This window comes from Megascapheus bottae, chromosome 2 (genome assembly GCF_031878675.1).
Source record: "Megascapheus bottae isolate mThoBot1 chromosome 2, mThoBot2.hap1, whole genome shotgun sequence".
Taxonomy (NCBI): domain Eukaryota; kingdom Metazoa; phylum Chordata; class Mammalia; order Rodentia; family Geomyidae; genus Megascapheus; species Megascapheus bottae.
In genome coordinates, this window is record NC_143510.1 from 46,296,171 (window position 1) to 46,313,960 (window position 17,790).

The window sequence follows — 17,790 nt, forward strand, 5'->3', positions numbered from 1 at the left end:
TGGCAAATTAAAAAGATATATATATATATATGTTATGCTTCACTAAAAACTAAAATTACAATTCATGTTTTAAAACACCCTTTGGGGGCCGGGACTTTGGCCTAGTGGTAGAGTGCTTGCCTAGCATGCACCAAGACCCCAGTTCAATTCCTGGGTACCACATACATAGAAAAGGCCAGAAGTGATGCTGTGGCTCAAGTGGTAGAGCTCTAGCCTTGAGAAAACCCAAGGACAGTGCTCAGGCCCTGAGTTCAATCCTGGGCACTGGCAAAAAAGAAAATCTCTTTGTAAAACTAGGCGTGGTGGCACAAAACTATAATCACAGCACTCAGGAGGCTGAGAAAGAATGTTGAGTTTGAGACCATTATTTTTGTGTGTGTGTGCCAGTCCTGGGCTTGAGCTCAGGGTCTGAGCACTGTCCTTGGACTTTCTCAAGGCTAGAGCTCTACCACTTGAGCTTTTTTTTTTTCTATGTATGTGGTACCGAGGAATCGAACCCAGGTCTTTGCGCATGCTAGGCAAGTACTCTACCACTAGGCCAAACTCCTGGCCCAGTTTGAGACCATTCTAAACTATATAAATATAGATCCTGTGTCTGACTATATTATTTTTTTTTTGCCAGTCCTGGTGCTTGAACTTAGGGCCTGAGCACTGTCCTTGGGCATTCTTAAGGCTAGCACTCTACCGGTTTAGCCACAGTGCCACTTCCAGGTTTTACTGTGTATGTGGTACCCAGGATTCAAACCCGGGTCTTTGTGCATGCTATGCAAGCACTCTACCACTAGGCCAAACTCCAGGCCCTTAAACTGTATTTTTTTTTTTTTTTGCCAGTCCTGGGCTTGAGCTCAGGGTCTGAGCACTGCCCTTGAACTTTCTCAAGGGTAGAGCTCTACCACTTGAGCCTTAGCATCACTTCCAGCTTTTCTCTATGTATGTGGTACCGAGGAATCGAACCCGGGTCTTCATGCATGCTAAACAAGCACTCTACCACTAGGCCAAACTCTCAGCCCCCTTAACTGTACTTTTTTAATATTATCTTTTTTGGTAGTGGAGGTTGAAAGACTATCTCTAAGTAAACAAGTAAATGAACTTCTATAAATTAAGAATAAATACATGAAGAAAAAATATATAAGAAAGAATAATAAAAGAATAAATGAGAAAAGCCTACATAGTGGTTATTTAGGAAACTGAGGCAGAGGGCTACCTGAATCAAGGACTTTAAGAGTAGTCTGGGTTACCACAACAAAACCTTCCATTCTCATAAAAATAAGGATGACGTGTGTGTGTGTGTGTGTGTGTGTGTGTGTGTGTGTGTGTGTGTGTGCATGTGTTTGCCAATCCTGGGGCTTGCACTCAGGGCCTGGTCACTGTCCCTTTTGCTCAAGCCTGGCACCACTTGATCACCACTCCCAGCCTTGTCTGTTTACGTGGTACCGAGGAATCAAGCAAGCTAGGTAACACTCTACCCTTACACCACATTCCCAGCCCAGGATGACTAATATTCTTAATGAACACAGATGCAAAACATCACAACAAAATATTAACTAACCAAACTCTGCATCAAAAAGATCATGTGAGGGGGCCGGGAGTTTGGCCTAGTGGTAGAGTGCTTGCCTAGCATGCAGGAAGACCCAGGTTTGATTCCTTGGAACACATGCATAGAAAAAAGCTGGAAATGGTGCTGAGGCTCAAGTGGTAGAGCTCTAGCCTTGAGAAAGTCCAAGAACAGGGCTCAGGCCCTGAGCTCAAGCCCAGGACTGGCCAAAAAAAAAAAAAGATCATGTGAGTACCAGGCACTGGTGGCTCACACCTGTAATCCTAGCTACTCAGGAGGCTGAAATCAGAGGATTGTGGTTCAAAGCCAGCCTAGGCAGGAAAGATATTCCTATCGCCAGTTAACCACCAGAAAACCAGCAGTGGCGCTGTGGCTCCAAGTGGTAGTGCACTAGCCCTGAGCAGAAAGAGCTCAGGGACAGCACCCAGGTCTACAGTTCAAGCCCCATGATTGACCAAAAAAAAAAAAGAGAGATGAGATTTATCCCAGATACTTCAACATACTTGTATAGCAATCATAAATCAACAGTAAAGGACAAACATCATCTCAGTAAATACTGAAAAGGATCTTTTTTTGTCAGTCATGGGACTTTAACTCAGGGCCTATAGTTTTGTTGCTCAGGGCTTGCACTCTACTACTTTAAGCCACTGTACCACTTATGGTTTTCAAGTGGTTAATTGGAGATAAGAATCTCATGTACTTTCTTGCTAGAGCTGGCTTCAGACCTCAATCATCAAATCTCTCAGCCTTAGGATTACAGCTTGAGTCATAAGCACCTGGCTCAGAAAAAGAACTTTTTTAAAAATCCCTGATTCAAAACAAAACACAAAAAAAACAAAGCAACAAAACATAACAAACAAAAACACTGAGAAAACTAGATATAAAAAGAATATAACTGGTACTGATGGCTCACCCCTATAATCCTAGCTTCTCAGGAGGATGAGATCTGAGGATCACAGTTCAAAGCCAGCCCAAACATTCAAGTCTGAGAGACTCTTATCTCCTATTAATCACTAGAAGTAGCACTGTGGCTCAAGGGTTAGGGCAGTACCTTGAACTGAAGAGCTCAGGAACAACTCCTAGGCCCAGGGATAGGGTGATAGCCTTGAGCTGAAGAGCTCAGAGACAGCGCCCAAGCCCGGGGTCCAAGCCTCACGACTGGCAAAAAAAAAAAAATATATATATATATATATATGTGTGTGTGTGTGTGTGTGTGATATATGTATATATGTGTGTGTATATATATATATATATGCATTAACATATATATATACATATATATATCAAGATAATAAGAGCCATATATAATTAATTATCCAGTGACTAACATAAGGCTGAATAGAAAAGAGCTGAAACTTCTGTCAGATCTGGAATAAGACAGGTCCACGTTTACCACAATACAATATGGGACACACATATAAACACATACATATGTATTCATATATATAATTTATTTAGTAATATTCAGAACATATAAAACCCCTAGGTAAGGCAGTAATCTAAACTTGCCCTCCAAAGAGGGTCCTCCCTTGACCACACAGTCCCCTCAGACTATTGTCCCAATTTCTTTTTTTTTCCTTTCTTTCCAGTCGTGGAGTTTGAACTCAGGGCCTGGTCACTGTTCTTGGACACTTTTTGCTCAAGGCTAGCACTCTGCCACTTGAGCCACAGAGCCACTTCCAGCTTTTTCTATGTATGTGGTACTAAGGAATCGAACCCAGGGCTTTGTGTGTGCAAGGCGAGCACTCTACCACTAAGCTATACTCCCAGCCTTGTCCCAATTTCTTTCTCCACTCTCCTTCCCCCTCTGCTATCCCCAGTGATAACAAAACTGCTAGAAAGAGTTTATACTCACAATGTAAAGAATGTCCATATTGGGCCCGGAGTTTGGCCTAGTGGTTAAAGTGCTTGCCTAGCATGCACAAAGACCCGGGTTCGATTCCTTGGTACCACATACATAGAAAAAAGCCGGAAGTGGTGCTGAGGCTCAAGTGGTAGAGCTCTAGCCTTGAGAAAGTCCAAAGACAGTGCTCAAGCCCTGAGCTCAAGCCCAGGACTGGCAAAAAAAAAAAAAAAAAAAAAAAAGAATGTCCATATTGGTTGGCCTTGCTTTAAAATCATGATTGTTAACCTCCAGTGGGTCTTTGTGACTACTGAAAGATCAACTATATTTCCTTGTTCCTCTCTTGTGGATCTTCCTATACCTTCTCTTCATAGTTCTAGCACTTCCTCCCTTCCCTGTCCTCATTATTTTTTTTCTTTTTTTTCTATGTGTGTGTCTCGGGGCTTGAATTCAGAGCCTGGGTGCTGCCCCTTTTTTTTGTTCAAGGCTGGCATGCCTACCTCTTGGCCATAGATCCACTTCCAACTTTTTGCTGGTCAAGTGGAGATAAGAGTCTCATGGGCTTCCCTGCCTGGGCTGGCTTTGAATTATGATTCTCAGATCTTAGCTTACTGAATTTCTAGACTTACAGATATGAGCACTATCACCCAGTCTTCACCCTTAGTCCCACAAATCAGACATTCTTTTTTTTTTTTTTTTTTTTTGCCAGTCCTGGAACTTAAACTCAAGGCCTGAGTACTGTCCTTGGGCTTTCTCAAGGCTAGTGCTCTACCACTTGAGCCACGGCACCACTTCCGGCTTTTTCTTTTTCTTTTCTTTCTTTTTTTTTTTTTTTTGCCAGTCCTGGGCCTTGAACTCAGGGCCTGGGCACTGTCCTTGGGCTTTCTCCAGACTAGAGCTCTACCACTTGAGCCACAGCACCATTTCTTGCTTTTTTTAATGTATGTGGTAACAAAGAATCTAACCCAGGTCTTCGTGCATGCTAGGCAAGAACTCTACCACTAGGCCAAACTCCTGGCCCCAAATCAGACATTCTTGAAAGTCTCACATTTATAATCTCTCTCCAGTGATTCTTGGTCATGTTTCTTTCTGCCTGGTTTTACCTTATCAATTTTCTCCTGATCCATGCTTTCATGTTTGGCTATTTCAGTTGCCTGTAATCAGCTGTAACCACAAAATAGAAAAGAAACAATTTCAAAAATAAGCATTTCATAGGTTTTATATTATACACTGTAACTCAATAACATGGTGAGAGCTCACACTGTTCTTCCCAGATCAGGTTGTCCCTTTGTCCAGCATGTCCATACCATATAGGAACTCCCCTGTTGGTTACATAGTAGCTGTCTTTGTTATCAGATCTACTATCTGGTACCAGCATGTTTATGTTCTAGTAAGTCTTAGAAGAGTAACCTAATGCTACATCATAAGGTCTATGTCATTGGCTTACCTCATCTCATCACATAGGCACAGTAGTATCTAGCATTATGAGATGAGTGAATATACTATAATGTATTTCTGAGAGACAGACCACACCACATGCACATAATGATGTGTGTGGGTTTGTATGTATGTTGCAGGGGGGGGAGTTCTGGGGCTTGAATTCAAAGCCTGGGCACTGTCCCTGAGCCTTTTTTCCCCCTTCAAAGCTATTATTCTTCCACTTGAGCCACACTTCCACTTCCAGCTTTTTTTTGGTGGTTAGTTGGTGGTTATTTGGGGTTGAGTCTCACAGAAGCCGGAAGCTGGTGGCTCACACCTGTAATCCTAGCTACTCAGGAGGCTGAGATCCGAGGATCTCACCCAGCCTAGGCACAAAAGTCTGTGAGACTCTTATCTCCAATTAAACACCAGAAAACAGAAAGTGGTGCTGTGGCTCAAAGTGGTAGAGCACTAGCCTTGAGCTAAAGAGTTCAGGGACAGCACCCAGGTCCAGAGTTCAAGCCCCATGACCGACAGAAAAAAAAAAGTCTCACAGATTTTCCTACCCAGGATAGTTTTGAAACATGATCCTCAGATCTCAGCCTCCTGAGTGAGTAGCTAGGATTACAGATGTGATCCACCAGCTGCACATACTTTTATTATAATATATTGTTAATGGTTCTATGTTATTATTAGTTGGTGTTACTCCCTTGCTGTGCCTAATTTATAAATTAAACTACTGTATTTATATGTTTGTTCTATATGTAGTATTTGCATGGCTTCAGGCTCACTGAAGGATTGACTCCCCTTACACTTGGAGGTCTTAGAACAAATCCTCCCAAAATAAAGAGGATGACTGCATAACCTCTCAGACACTTGATCCTTTCTGTCATGTGCCTTAGCAGCTACATTATTACCCTACCCCTCAGTTTAGCGCTCGCTCTCTCCCTCTCTCTCTCTCTCTCTCTCTCTCTCTCTCTCTCTCTCTCTCTCTCTCTGTGTGTGTGTGTGTGTGTGTGTGTGTGTGTGTGTGTGTGTGTGTGTGTGTTGCCAGGAGAGGGGGGGTAGGGAACTGGAGCTTGAACTCAGGGCCTGGGCACTGTTCCTGACCTCCTTTGGCTCAAGGCTAGCACCCTATCACTTAAGTCACAGCACCACTTCCAGCCTTTTCTGAGTAGTTTATTGGAGATAAGACTCTCAGGGACTTTCCTGACTGGGCTGGCTTCAAACTGTAATCCTCAAATCTCAGCCTTCTGAGTATTCTGAGTAGCTAGTATTACAGGTGTGAGCCACTAATGCCTAGCTTCAGCTTAGCTTTTAACAGCAACTATAAAACTAACATTAATATTGTCATCCTTTTTTCCCCCTTCTTTGCTCTTTCTTTCTCTCCCTCTGCCCCCCATGTGCCAATACAGAGGCCGTAAGCTCTCAGTTGGCTTTTTCACAGAAGGCTGGGCTGTCTACCATTTGAGCCATACCTCCACTTTCAGCTTTTTGCTGGGCAATTGGAGATAAGAGTCTCATAGACATTTCTGCTCAGGCTAGCTTCAAACCTCAATCCTCAGATCTCAGTCTCCTGAGTAACTAGACTTACCAATTTGAGGCATTAGCACCTGGCTTCTTTTCATTCTTACACTCTTACTATCATGATACATTTTAAGTTGCTCACATTCTTTTTTTGCCAGTCCTGCACTTGAGCTCAGAGGCTGAGCATTGTCTTTGGATTTTCTCAAGGCTAGAGCTCTACTACTTGAGCCTCAACACCACTTAAAGCTTTTTTCTAAGTATGTGGTACCAAGGAATCGAACCTGGGTTTTCATGCATGCTAGGCAAGCACTCTACCACTAGGCCAAACTCCTGGCCCCATCACTCACAATTTTAATTTGAAGGATTTTTTTTTTTCTTCCTACTAGTAGATGTGAGTGTATTAGCGTTCAGAAGAGCTCATTCATGCTTTTCTTATTATAGTAGTAGTGAAATCTCAGGGGTGAGTCAACACACATGCTCTACCACTTGAGTCACAGCACCACTTCTGGCTTTTTTCTGTGTATGTGGTACTGAGGAATCGAACCCAGGTCTTCATACATCATAGGCAAGCACTCTACCACTAGGCCAAACTCCCAGCCCCCATTCTTTTTTTCTTTTTCTGCCAGTCCTGGGGCATGAACTCAGCACCTGAGCCCTTGGGTTTTTTTCCTCAAGGCTAGCACTCGACCACTTGAGCCACAGCACCACTTCCGGCTTTTTTCTGTGTATGTGATACCAAGGAATTGAGCCCTGGTCTTTGTGCATACTAGATAAGCACTCTACCATTAAGCCAAACTCCTGGCCCACATTCTTTTTTTTTTTTTTCCCCACCCTTTTCTGACTTATGAGGAGAAACTAAAGTTTAAAAAAAGAAAGAAAGAGGGCTGGGAGTTTGGCCTAGTGGTAGAGTGCTTGCCTAGCATGCACGAAGACGCGGGTTCGATTCCTCGGTACCACATGCATAGAAAAAAGCTGTAAGTGGTGTTGAGGCTCAAGTGGTAGAGCTCTAGCCTTGAGAAAGTCCAAAGACAGTGCTCAGCCTCTGAGCTCAAGCCCAGGACTGGCAAAAAAAAAAAAAAAAAAGAAAGAAAGCCGGGCCGGGCATGGTGGCTTATGCCTGTAATCCTAGCTATACAGGAGGCTAAGATCTGAGGATGGCAATTAAAGTCAGCCCAGACACTAAAGTCTGTGAGACTCTTATCACCAATTAACCACCAGAAAATCACAAGTGGTGCTGTGGCTCAGTGGTAGAGTGCTAGCCATGAGCTGAAGAACTCAGAGACAGCACCTAGATCTAGAGTTCAAGCCCTACAACTGACAAAAAAGCCAAAAAGGAAAGTAGTGTGGAGTTTTGTTTTTTTTGTTGTTGTTGTTGTTGTTGTTTTTTGCCAATCCCTGGCTTGAGCTCAGGGCCTGGGCACTGTCCTTGGGTTTTCTCAAGGCTGGAATCCTGAGCTACAACACCATTTCAGCTTTTTCTATGTATATGGTACCAAGGACTCAAACCCTGGTCTTCATGCATGCTAGTCAAGCACTCTACCACTAGACCAAACTCCCAGCCCCAAGGAGGTTTTGTTTATGTTGTTGTTGTTGGATTTGCTGGTCATGGGTCTTGAATTCTGGGCCTAGGCATTTTCCCTGGTGTCCTTTTGCTTAAGGTTAGCACTCTACCATTTGAGCCATGGCAACACTTTCCTCTTTTTCTGTGATTAATTGGAAATAAGAGTCTCATGGACTTTCTGGCCAGGCTGGCTTAAAACCACAATCCTCAGGTCTCAGCCTCCTGAGTAGCTAGGATGACCGGTGTGAGCCACCACACCAGATAGTTTTTATCAGTTCATGATTAATCACTTTGGGGGAGATAAATCACACTAAGCAAATATATAATGCTTCTGCTTCCTCAACTGTAAATGGAGATAACATCTACTTTTTGGTTGTGGTGTTTAAATATGGAACATAATGCACCACACAGTATATCATGGGACTTTTTTAAAGGAAAACTCATAAAATATATTTAAGTTAACTATGCACATATACTTTTCTTTGTCCACTGCTTAAGACATACTTTCCAGGAAAGGATGCCTGGAAAGCAGAATATTTTCATGTGTGTGTGAGTTGGTCCTAGAGCTTGAACTAGGGGCCTGGGCACTGTTCCTGAGTTTTGTTTTGCACAAGGATAGTGTTCTATCACTTGAGTCACAGCTCTACTTTTGACTTTTAGGTAGTTTATTGGGGATAAGTGTCTCCACTTTCCTGCCAAGGCTGGTTTTGAATCTTGACCCTCAGATCTCTGCCTCCTAAACAGCTAGGATTACAGGCCCAGCAAGTACCCAGAAGGCAGAATACTTTTTGTTTGTTTCTTTATCCCAGTCCTGGGCCTTGAACTCAGGGCCTGGTGCTGTTTATGAACCTTTTTTTGTTCAAGGCTAGCATTCTACCACTTGAGCCACAGCACTACTTCTGCCTTTTTCTGTTAATATGGTACTGAGGTTAAACCCAGGGCTTCATGAATGCTTAGGTAACCTCTGTACTTCTGAGCCACATTCTCAGCCAGCAAGCAGAATATTTTTTGCCAGTCCTGGTGCTTGAACTCAGGGCCTGAGCACTGTCCTTGGGCTTTCTCAAGGCCAGTACTCTATCACTTGAGCCACAGAACTATTTCTGGCTTTTTTCTGTATATGTGGTTCCGAGGAATTGAACCCAGGGCTTCAAGCACTCTGCCACTAGGTCACACTCCTGGCCCAAGAATATTTTTAACTAACATTCTCTGAGGAACAAGAAATGCTAGCTAGCTTTGAACACTATAGCATCTATGCCCTGAAAGAGCCTAGCCAAACACCACTGCCCACAGAAGAACACCCCTGCACCTGTGACCAGAACTTTCATATCCACTAATCAAATTCCTGTTTCTCTAGACTCCTCCTTCCTAATCCTAAATATGGGATCCTCTACAGCTTCAGCCTAGCTTCTAGAGTTTGTTTACTGATCTCTTGAGTGCATGAAGTTCCCCATCTGTTCTATCCAGGGGGAGCAAGACTTTACATCTCTGTCCTTTCCTTTGCTAACATGGTCTTGCCTGCTTTGAGCCCTGTTCTCCTACCCATTTTTAGTTTCATACCTATGTATTCCTCTTGGTCTTGATTTCAGAAAAATCCTCTCTAGTCTGGAGCATTGCCAAGGCAGCTCCCTAGCCTTTTATCTGAAGACCCTAGGTCTGTCTAGATTGTACCATAACACAGGTGCAGGAACTTAAGACACTGCCCACAGACAGAAATCTCAAAATGGGTGAGTGTTGGATGATAAGATGTCTTTTGTGATGCTTTGCCTATTCTATGCATGTGTGTGTGCGCGCACACGCGCATACTTGGGGATTGGGCACTGTCACTTTGCTACTCAAGGTTGGTACTCTACCATTTGTGCCACACCTCAACTTCTAGCTTTTTGCTGGTTAATTGGAGATTATTGGCCTAGCTTGAAACTGTAATCCTCAGTACTCAGCCTCCTAAATATCTAGGTATGAGTCACCAGCTTGAGATTCTTATTCTTGAGACAAAAGACTTTTCCAGCTACATTATGTAGCCACAAGCACACTGACCTCCAGGCTATGCCCATTCTAAGAGTCTCATTTCACTTCCCTGAGGAATTTACCTATAGGTAAATTTACTGAATTGCTCTCGGTTCAACTTCTAAATGAATTTCTTTAAAGAAAGACTGGACTCCTATGTTGTTGTTGTTGTTGTTGTTGTTGTTGTTGTTGTTGTTGTTCTTCTTCTTCTTCTTCTTCTTCTTCTTCTTCTTCTTCTTCTTGGCTTCTCCTCCTCCTCCTCCTCCTCCTCTTCCTCCTCCTCCTCCTTTTGGGGGTCTCTGGGCCTGGGCACTGTCCCTGAGCTCTTCAGCTCAAAGCTACTGCCCTACCCCTGGAGCTACAACCCCACTTCCCATTTTCTTGAGGTTAATTGGAGATAAAGAGCCTCAAGGTTTTTAGTGAAGGGGAGGTGGCTTTGAACCATGATCCTCAGATCTCAGCCTCCAGAGTATCTAGGGTTACAGGCATGAGCCACCACACCTGGCTCACTCCTATGTTCTTATTGCAACAGGTGGTTTCCTAATTCTAGTATGCACATTCTCCTAGTCCTCCTGGCTTCTCTGGCTCCTTTGACTGGTTGACCCACCTGTTAAGAGACAGCTAGAGCACCAGTGGCTCACACCTGTAATCCTAGCTACTCAGGAGGCTGAGATCTGATGATCATGGTTCAAAACCAGCCTGGGAAGGAAAGTCATAAGCCTTATCTCCAATTAACTTCCAAAAGGCAAGAAATGGTAGGACACTAGCTTTGAACAGAAAAGCTTGGGGACAGTGCCCAGGCCCTGAATGAGAGAGAGGAAGAGGGAGAGGAGAGAAAGGGAGAGAGAGAGGGGGGTGGGGAGGAATCTAGAAATGTCATTCTTATTTAACTCCAGCAGAGGGCACTGTAGTTCTGGCTTTTGAAACAGGAGGCTAAATGATACAATAGTTAAGAATGAACTAGCTAGGCTATGATATGTGGCTCAAGGTTGCAATCCTTGCTACTCAGGAGGCTTGATCTGAGAATCACAGTTCAAAGCCAGCTTGGGCAGGAAAGTCTGTGACACTTATCTCCAATCATCTCCAATGAGCTACCCAAAAGCTAGAAGTGGAGCTGCTGTGGCTCAAATGGTAGAGAACCAATCTTGAACAAAAACACCCAGGGACAGCACCCAGCCCTTGAGTCACACACACATACACACACACATACACACACAGAAATACGAATGATCCAGAGTCTGAGCCCCTCTGCCTTTCCTACTGGAGATATTGGAATATATGTTGGAAACAACCATAGTGTCTCATCACTACCGTAGATCATCATAGCCTATATCCATAAAAGTAGAGGGGGAGGTATTCATGCTACTTACAGCCACGTACTGCCAAACTTAGCTAGTAGGTCCACCTCCAGGCTAGTGACTGTGTCTATAGGCAGTGAGCAAGCTACTTTTCCCACAGGTGCTCATCCTTTCCCTACTGGCCTTCCCCCTGGAGACTGACTCAGTCCACTGGTAGAGTGACCCACTCAAGTTCCACTCTTGTCTGCCCCCCTGAGGCTGGCCATGGGAAATGATGCTCCATATTTGAGTGCCTCTGGATCTAAGTGGTGGATTGTGTCTCTATCCAAGTTTCTGTGGGGGAGCAGACACCCTTGGCAGGACCCCCCCAGTCAGATGTCCTCTCTCCAAGCCCTATTACAGGGCCAAAGCTACTAGTCCAAATCCTTGGTCTTTCTTAGAAGCCCGAGGAAGGTTATTATTTCAAGAGGAAGTTTAGAATCTTGGAGCATGAGCTCCAGAGCCAACTATATGGGTTAAACTCAGGGCTCTGCCACATGCTAATTATGTGAACTTAGGCAAATTATGTGCCTCTGTGTCTCTTTTGTAAAATAATAATAGTGCCTACTTTCCAAGAGCTGTATCAGGCACATTAATTATTAGCTATTTTTATTGTTATTGTCTCTGGAAAAGCTATATCACTGTACTCAATTTTCCTCTCTTTCTCTCTCTGTCTGTCTCTGTGTCTGTCTCTGTCTCTCTCTCTCTGTCTGTCTGTCTCTCTCTCTCTCTCTCTCTCTCTCTCTCTCTCTCTCTCTCTCTCTCTCTCTCTCTCTCTCTCCCTCTGTCTCTCTCTCTCTCTTTTGTGCCAGTCCTGGAACTTGAACTCTAGACCTAGGTGATGTCCCTAAGCTCCTTTTTGCTCAAGGGCAGTGCTCTACCACTTGAGCTACAGCACCACTTCCAGCTTTTTCTGGGATTAATTGGAGATAAGAATCTCACAAACTTTCCTGCCTAGACTGGCTTTGAACCATGATTTGCAGATCACAGCCGCCTGAGTAGCTAAGATTACAGGCATGAACCACCTGCACCCAGGCTTTCAATTTTCATCAGCAGTCTGTAACCAGCACTGAAGACTACTAAGGCCTCACGCCCCACACACTCTCTGTGTTCTGAATCCTGAATAAGCACATCAACGAAGTTATTTGTAGAAGGCAAAATGACTGCTTCCACATGGAAAATATGCCCTGGAGATTGACCTGGTACCCTAGCCTAGTGCTTCCCTCATGGTATACTTCCTCTCTAAGCACTGATAATGTCTCCGTATCAAGAAAGTGCAAAATAGCCTTTCACATATTTTAACCTATTTTAGTCATCTTAATATTCCAATCAATTATTGTTAAGATTAATGCCCAACATTTGATAGGACCTCCTAAATAGGAATTTTAATTTTCTGTCCCATACTGAAGCTTTTTTTTTTTTTTTTTGGTAGCTCTGGGCCTTGACCTCAGGGCCTGATCATTGTCCTTGGGCTTTCCTCAAGGCTAATGCTCTACTACTTGAACCACAGCACCACTTCCAGCTTTTCTATATATGTGGTACTAAGGAATCAAACCCAAGTCTTTGTGCATACTAGGCAAACACTCTACCACTAGGCCAAACTCCTGACCGCTACTGAGGCTTTTTAAGTCAGGGTTTCATGCCTACAGCTTTTTCACTCACTGTTTGGGTTCTCCCACTCTATACTTGCAGCCAGGCATTTGCTGGTTAATTGGAGATAGACTCTCAGAATTGTCTGACCAGTCTGGTTTCAAACCTAGATCCTCAGATCTCAGCCTTCTGAGTTTCAGGCATGGGCTACCTGTGCTCAGCTCCAAATGCTTCTTAATATAGGAGAAAAGGCGTTTAAGTAGGTGAAACTGTCCAGCACAATTACAGGCACACAGTGACCATCCACATAGGATACTGGCTGTCCTGACTGGACATTGGGAGGTAACAGAGAAACACTATCAGCTGGTTATACCCTCAGTGAGTGTTCACTGAGCTCAGACCAGCAATTACTTCCAGTCCAGATCCCATTACCCACTAGGAATATGCTCTTGTTTTTTTTCTCCTTAATCGACACCTACTTTTTTTATGGACATCCTGCCACCTTACCTTACTCAAATTTGAATAACCAAGTTCAAATGACCTCTCATTGCTGTAACCTGTGTTGGAATACAGACCAGTCCCTGTCTACACTCTAACCATAACTTCAATCTCTTTTAAGTCCTCAGCCATATAAGGAAGGAGGTTCAGATTGTGCCTTGAGCCAGTGGTGCATTATCTTAGATTCAGATGGTTAAAGGAGATTTCCATTGGAGCAAAAGGGAAGAGGAGGGACAGAGATGATATATTGAGTGAGACCAGGAAGACAGGGAAAAGAGCAGGAGCTGGTAAAGAACTCCATGATGGAAGTAGCATCCCCACCCTCTATCAGAAATGAGTCAGCAGATCTTAACAATTTCCAGCAAGGACACAAATGCTGATCTAGGTCCTGACAAGCATCTATAAACAAGAAAGACAAAAGGCCCAGTGAAAGCAGAACAGAAGTGCTGAAAACAACAGATGAACAGCTGGGTTTTATTCTGCATCTGAGACTTTTCAGGCAAGATAGGGCAAGAGGCCTTGCTTCTTCTGGCTTAGATGACAAAATGAATGAATAGTCAAGAGATAGAAATCTTGGAACCCCCTACCAGACACCTCCCTCTTTTCAACTGCCTCACAAGCCATACTCTATGTATGATTACTGAAGCAGAACCCAGATGTATTAAAAGAATATTTGAGGCTGGGTACTAGTGCCTCATACCTGTAAACCCTAGCTACCCAGGAGGCTGAGATCTGAAGATAAAGGTTCAAAGCCAGCCTGAGCTGGTTCATTAGACTTACCTCCAATTAACCAGCAAAAAGCCAGAAATGGAGCTTTGGCTCCAATAGTAGAGAACCAGCCTTGGATTTGAAAAAGCTAAGAGATGGCACACAGGCCCCGAGTTCAAGCCCCCAGAAGGGACATAAAAGAAAAAAAAAGGAAAGAATACTGGGTAGCATATAAAATCTGCAAGAGAAAGGGAGGACTGCACTCAGTAGATGGTAATCAGAAATAATGTTCAGAACCATCTCACCTACCTGCTCTGAGATACACACCGTTGCATTTTGGGCTATTGTGGCACCAAAGTCCCTGAGCACTGCTGTGAGAAACAAGAGGCAATGCCATGGATACTAATGTTTATTACCAGCAAAAAATATGGTCATAGCCCCCTATCAGTCTCATCCTTGATTCAGAATCTAGAGCAGATTTGTTTAATTCGTCTAGCCAAACCAGGTACCAGTGGCGTATGCCTATAATCCTAGCTATTCAGGAGGCTAAGATCTGAAGACCGTAGTTCAAAGCCAGCCTGGAATGAAAGTCCATGAGATTTTTTTTTTTTTGCCAGTCCTGGGAACTGAACTCAGGGCCTGAGTACTGTCCTTGGGCTTTCCTCAAGGCTAGTGTTCTACCACCTAAGCCATAACACCACTTGTGGCTTTTTCTATGTATGTAGGACTGAGGAATTGAACCCAGGTGCATTGCATATGCTTGGCAAGCACTCTACCACTAGACCAAACTCCTGGCCCCTAAGTCCATGAGATTCTTATCTCAAACTACAAAAACAACCAAAAGGCAATGTATGAAAGGTAATGTACCTACTGCCTGTCAAATGTACCTGCAAGTCCCTCTATACATTACCCAAAATTTAAAAAAAAAATCTAGAAGTTGAATTGTGGCTCACAACTGTAGCTCACATGGTAGAGTGCTAACCTTGAACAAAAGAAGCCCAACCTGGGCACAGTGGCTCATGCCTATAATCCTAGCTACTCAGGAGGCCGAGGTCTGAGGGTCTCAGTTCAAAGCCAGCTCGGGCACTAAAGTGCGTGAGACTCTTAACTCCAATTAACGATCAGAAAACAAGAAGTGGCATTGGGACTCAAGGGGTAAGGTAGTCACCTTGAGCTGATGAGCTCAGGGACAGCACTCAGGCCCAGAGTTCAAGCCCCACACCAACTGACAAAAACAACAACAACAAAATAAAACCTCAGAGACAGTATCTAGGTCCTAAGTTCGAGCTCCAGTGTCAACAGCAAAAGGAAAAAAATAAGACTTCTGCTCTAACCAGATGTCTTCTCCAGCCCTTGTTCCAAGAAAAGACAAGAGAAAGAGAGAGAGAGAGATCTGGTCCTTTAGGCTTCTACAGTGAGATACAGGATCTGTTTCATAAAAGATGATTCCTAAACACAAAAATAAGTGCCTGGTTTCCACTACAATACATTTCAAGCCCCATCCTGTGTGTCCCCACATCACTTAGGACCCAAAGCAACAGAAAGCTCTCTGCTGCCTCTCTAATGCTTCTAATGCATTTCCTGTCCTGCTACCTGAAGAGCCTTTCCTGTTTCCGCTATGGCCCATGAACTCCTACTTACCCTTCAGGACTTAGCTCAAACCTAACTTCCCATTTTAGACCATTTGAAGTTCTATAAATAGGCCAGTCCTATAAATAGGAGTATTCACACAGGTAAGAGGACATGTTCATCTGCATAAAACCTAAGTATCTGTCCAGTTTCATGAGTCTTAACAGGAGACCACACAAAACACCCTAGAATCAGGAGCAGTGAGGGAACTCTTATAATCACTGTCTTCTCCCTATTTCCCCCTGCCACAGACAAGATAATCAGATGTGAATTAGGAGAGATCCCGCCATGTACCTCATAGGCACAGAGAGCAAGAATCAAATAGTCTCATTTACCAAGTTCTCAGAATGAGTCTGTTCTTGTTTCAGTCCAGAAGGAGTCAGTGCCCACTAGGCTTCCACCTATTACATCAGAAACTGGGAATTATTCTGTGCACAAGAACAGCCACAAGAGATACCATGAAGCTGTACGGAAGGTGTCGCTGAAGACATGTAAGTTGGAATGGGTACCAGGCTAGGCATAGAAAAAGATGTGCCCAAGTTCCTAAAGAATAGCTGGGGAAGGGAAGAAGAAAGAGAAGAAGAAGGGGAGGGACCTGGAGGAGACTGGCAAGAGGTAGAAGTAGACTTGAATGGAGAGTGAGAATGACATAATCAAGATTCAATCAGTTTGGAAGCCCAAACAAGGTCTGGTTTAAGTCCTACTTCTGCCTCAACATCTCACTTTATTCAGTCACTTGTCTTTTTGTTTTTTTGCTAGTCCTGGGCCTTGAACTCAGGGCCTGGGAACTGTCCTTGGGCTTTCTCAAGGCTAGTGCTCTACCACTTGTGCTGAAGCACCACTTCCAGCTTTTTTCTATGTATGTGGTACCAAGGAATCAAACTCCAGTCTTCAGGCATGCTAGGCAAGCACTCTACCACTAGGCCAAACTTATCCTTTATTAATCTGCTGAGATCTGAGGATCAAGGTTCAAAGCCAGCCCAGGCACAAAAGGATCTGAGACTCTTATCTCCAATTAACCTCTAGAAAACAGGAAGTGGGGCTTGGCTCAAGTGTAAGGTGGTATCCTTGAGCTGAAGAGCTCAGGGACAGTGCCCAGGCCAGAGTTCAAGCCCCATGATCCACCAAAAGAAAAAAAAAGTATTGAATTTTTTTCTGGCAGTACTGAGGTTAAAATCAGGGCTCTGTTCTTTCTAGGCAATGGCTCTTCCCATTTGGACCACACCCCCAGTGCTTTTTGCCTTCTTTGGGGAGAAGGTCTTCTGTTGTTTGCTGAGGTCATCTTGGACAACAATCCTCCTATTTATGCTTCCCTCATAGCTGGACTGATAGGGTCATGCATGTACAACTCATAACAATGTCAAGTTTTATATAGTAATAGTAATTGTCATCCATATGCTCTTGGAAATGGAAGCTAGGGCCTCACATATACTAGGCAAATACTCTCCCATTAAACTACATCCCATTGATCACTGCCAAAGGAAAAAATATTGGTGGTACTGGATTTGAACCTCAGGGCTTGAGATTGCTAGGCCATCTACTATGAGTCATGCCTCCAGCCCCTTTTTTTTGCCAATCCTGGGGCTTGAACTCAGGGCCTGAGCACTGTCCTTGAGCTTTCTCAAGGCTAGAACTCTACCATTTGAGTCTCAGCACTATTTCTGGCTTTTTTCTATGTATGTGGTACCAAGGAATCTAACCCGGGTCTTCATGCATGCTAGGCAAGCACTTTATACTAGGCCAAACTCCTGGCCCTCCAGCCCTTTTTGTGTATTTTGTATTTGAGATAGGGGATACTTTCTGCCCAAAGCCATACCTGGATGCTGGCCTACCTATTTTAGGCTTCCCATCATGACTAAAATGACTAATATGTATCCTCATGCTCAGCTATGGATTGAGAGGGGATCTGCCAGACTGACCTTGAACTGAGAACACCCTGCTTTCAGTCTTCCAAGTAGCTAAGATTATAGGCACGAGCCTACTGCACTTAGCTCCACTCCCCCAAATATATACGTACATATGTGTGTGTGTATACATATATATACACATACACACACACACGCACATATATATTTATCTTCTGGGGAAATCTGTCAGAGGGGTGAGACTCAAGTGCATG

The 17,790-nt window shown here is 43.9% G+C and overlaps 1 protein-coding gene across 2 annotated transcripts in view; it reads left to right on the plus strand.

Moving 5' to 3' along the window:
* Nucleotides 1–17,790, plus strand: part of Spmip11 (sperm microtubule inner protein 11) — a 34,564-nt gene that overhangs the window by 14,333 nt on the left and 2,441 nt on the right. For both annotated transcript variants that reach the window (XM_090325057.1, XM_090325058.1), the window contains exon 3: nt 16,040–16,162. In XM_090325057.1, coding sequence (XP_090181183.1) covers nt 16,040–16,162 — 123 coding nt within the window. The remainder of the gene's footprint in view (nt 1–16,039; nt 16,163–17,790) is intronic.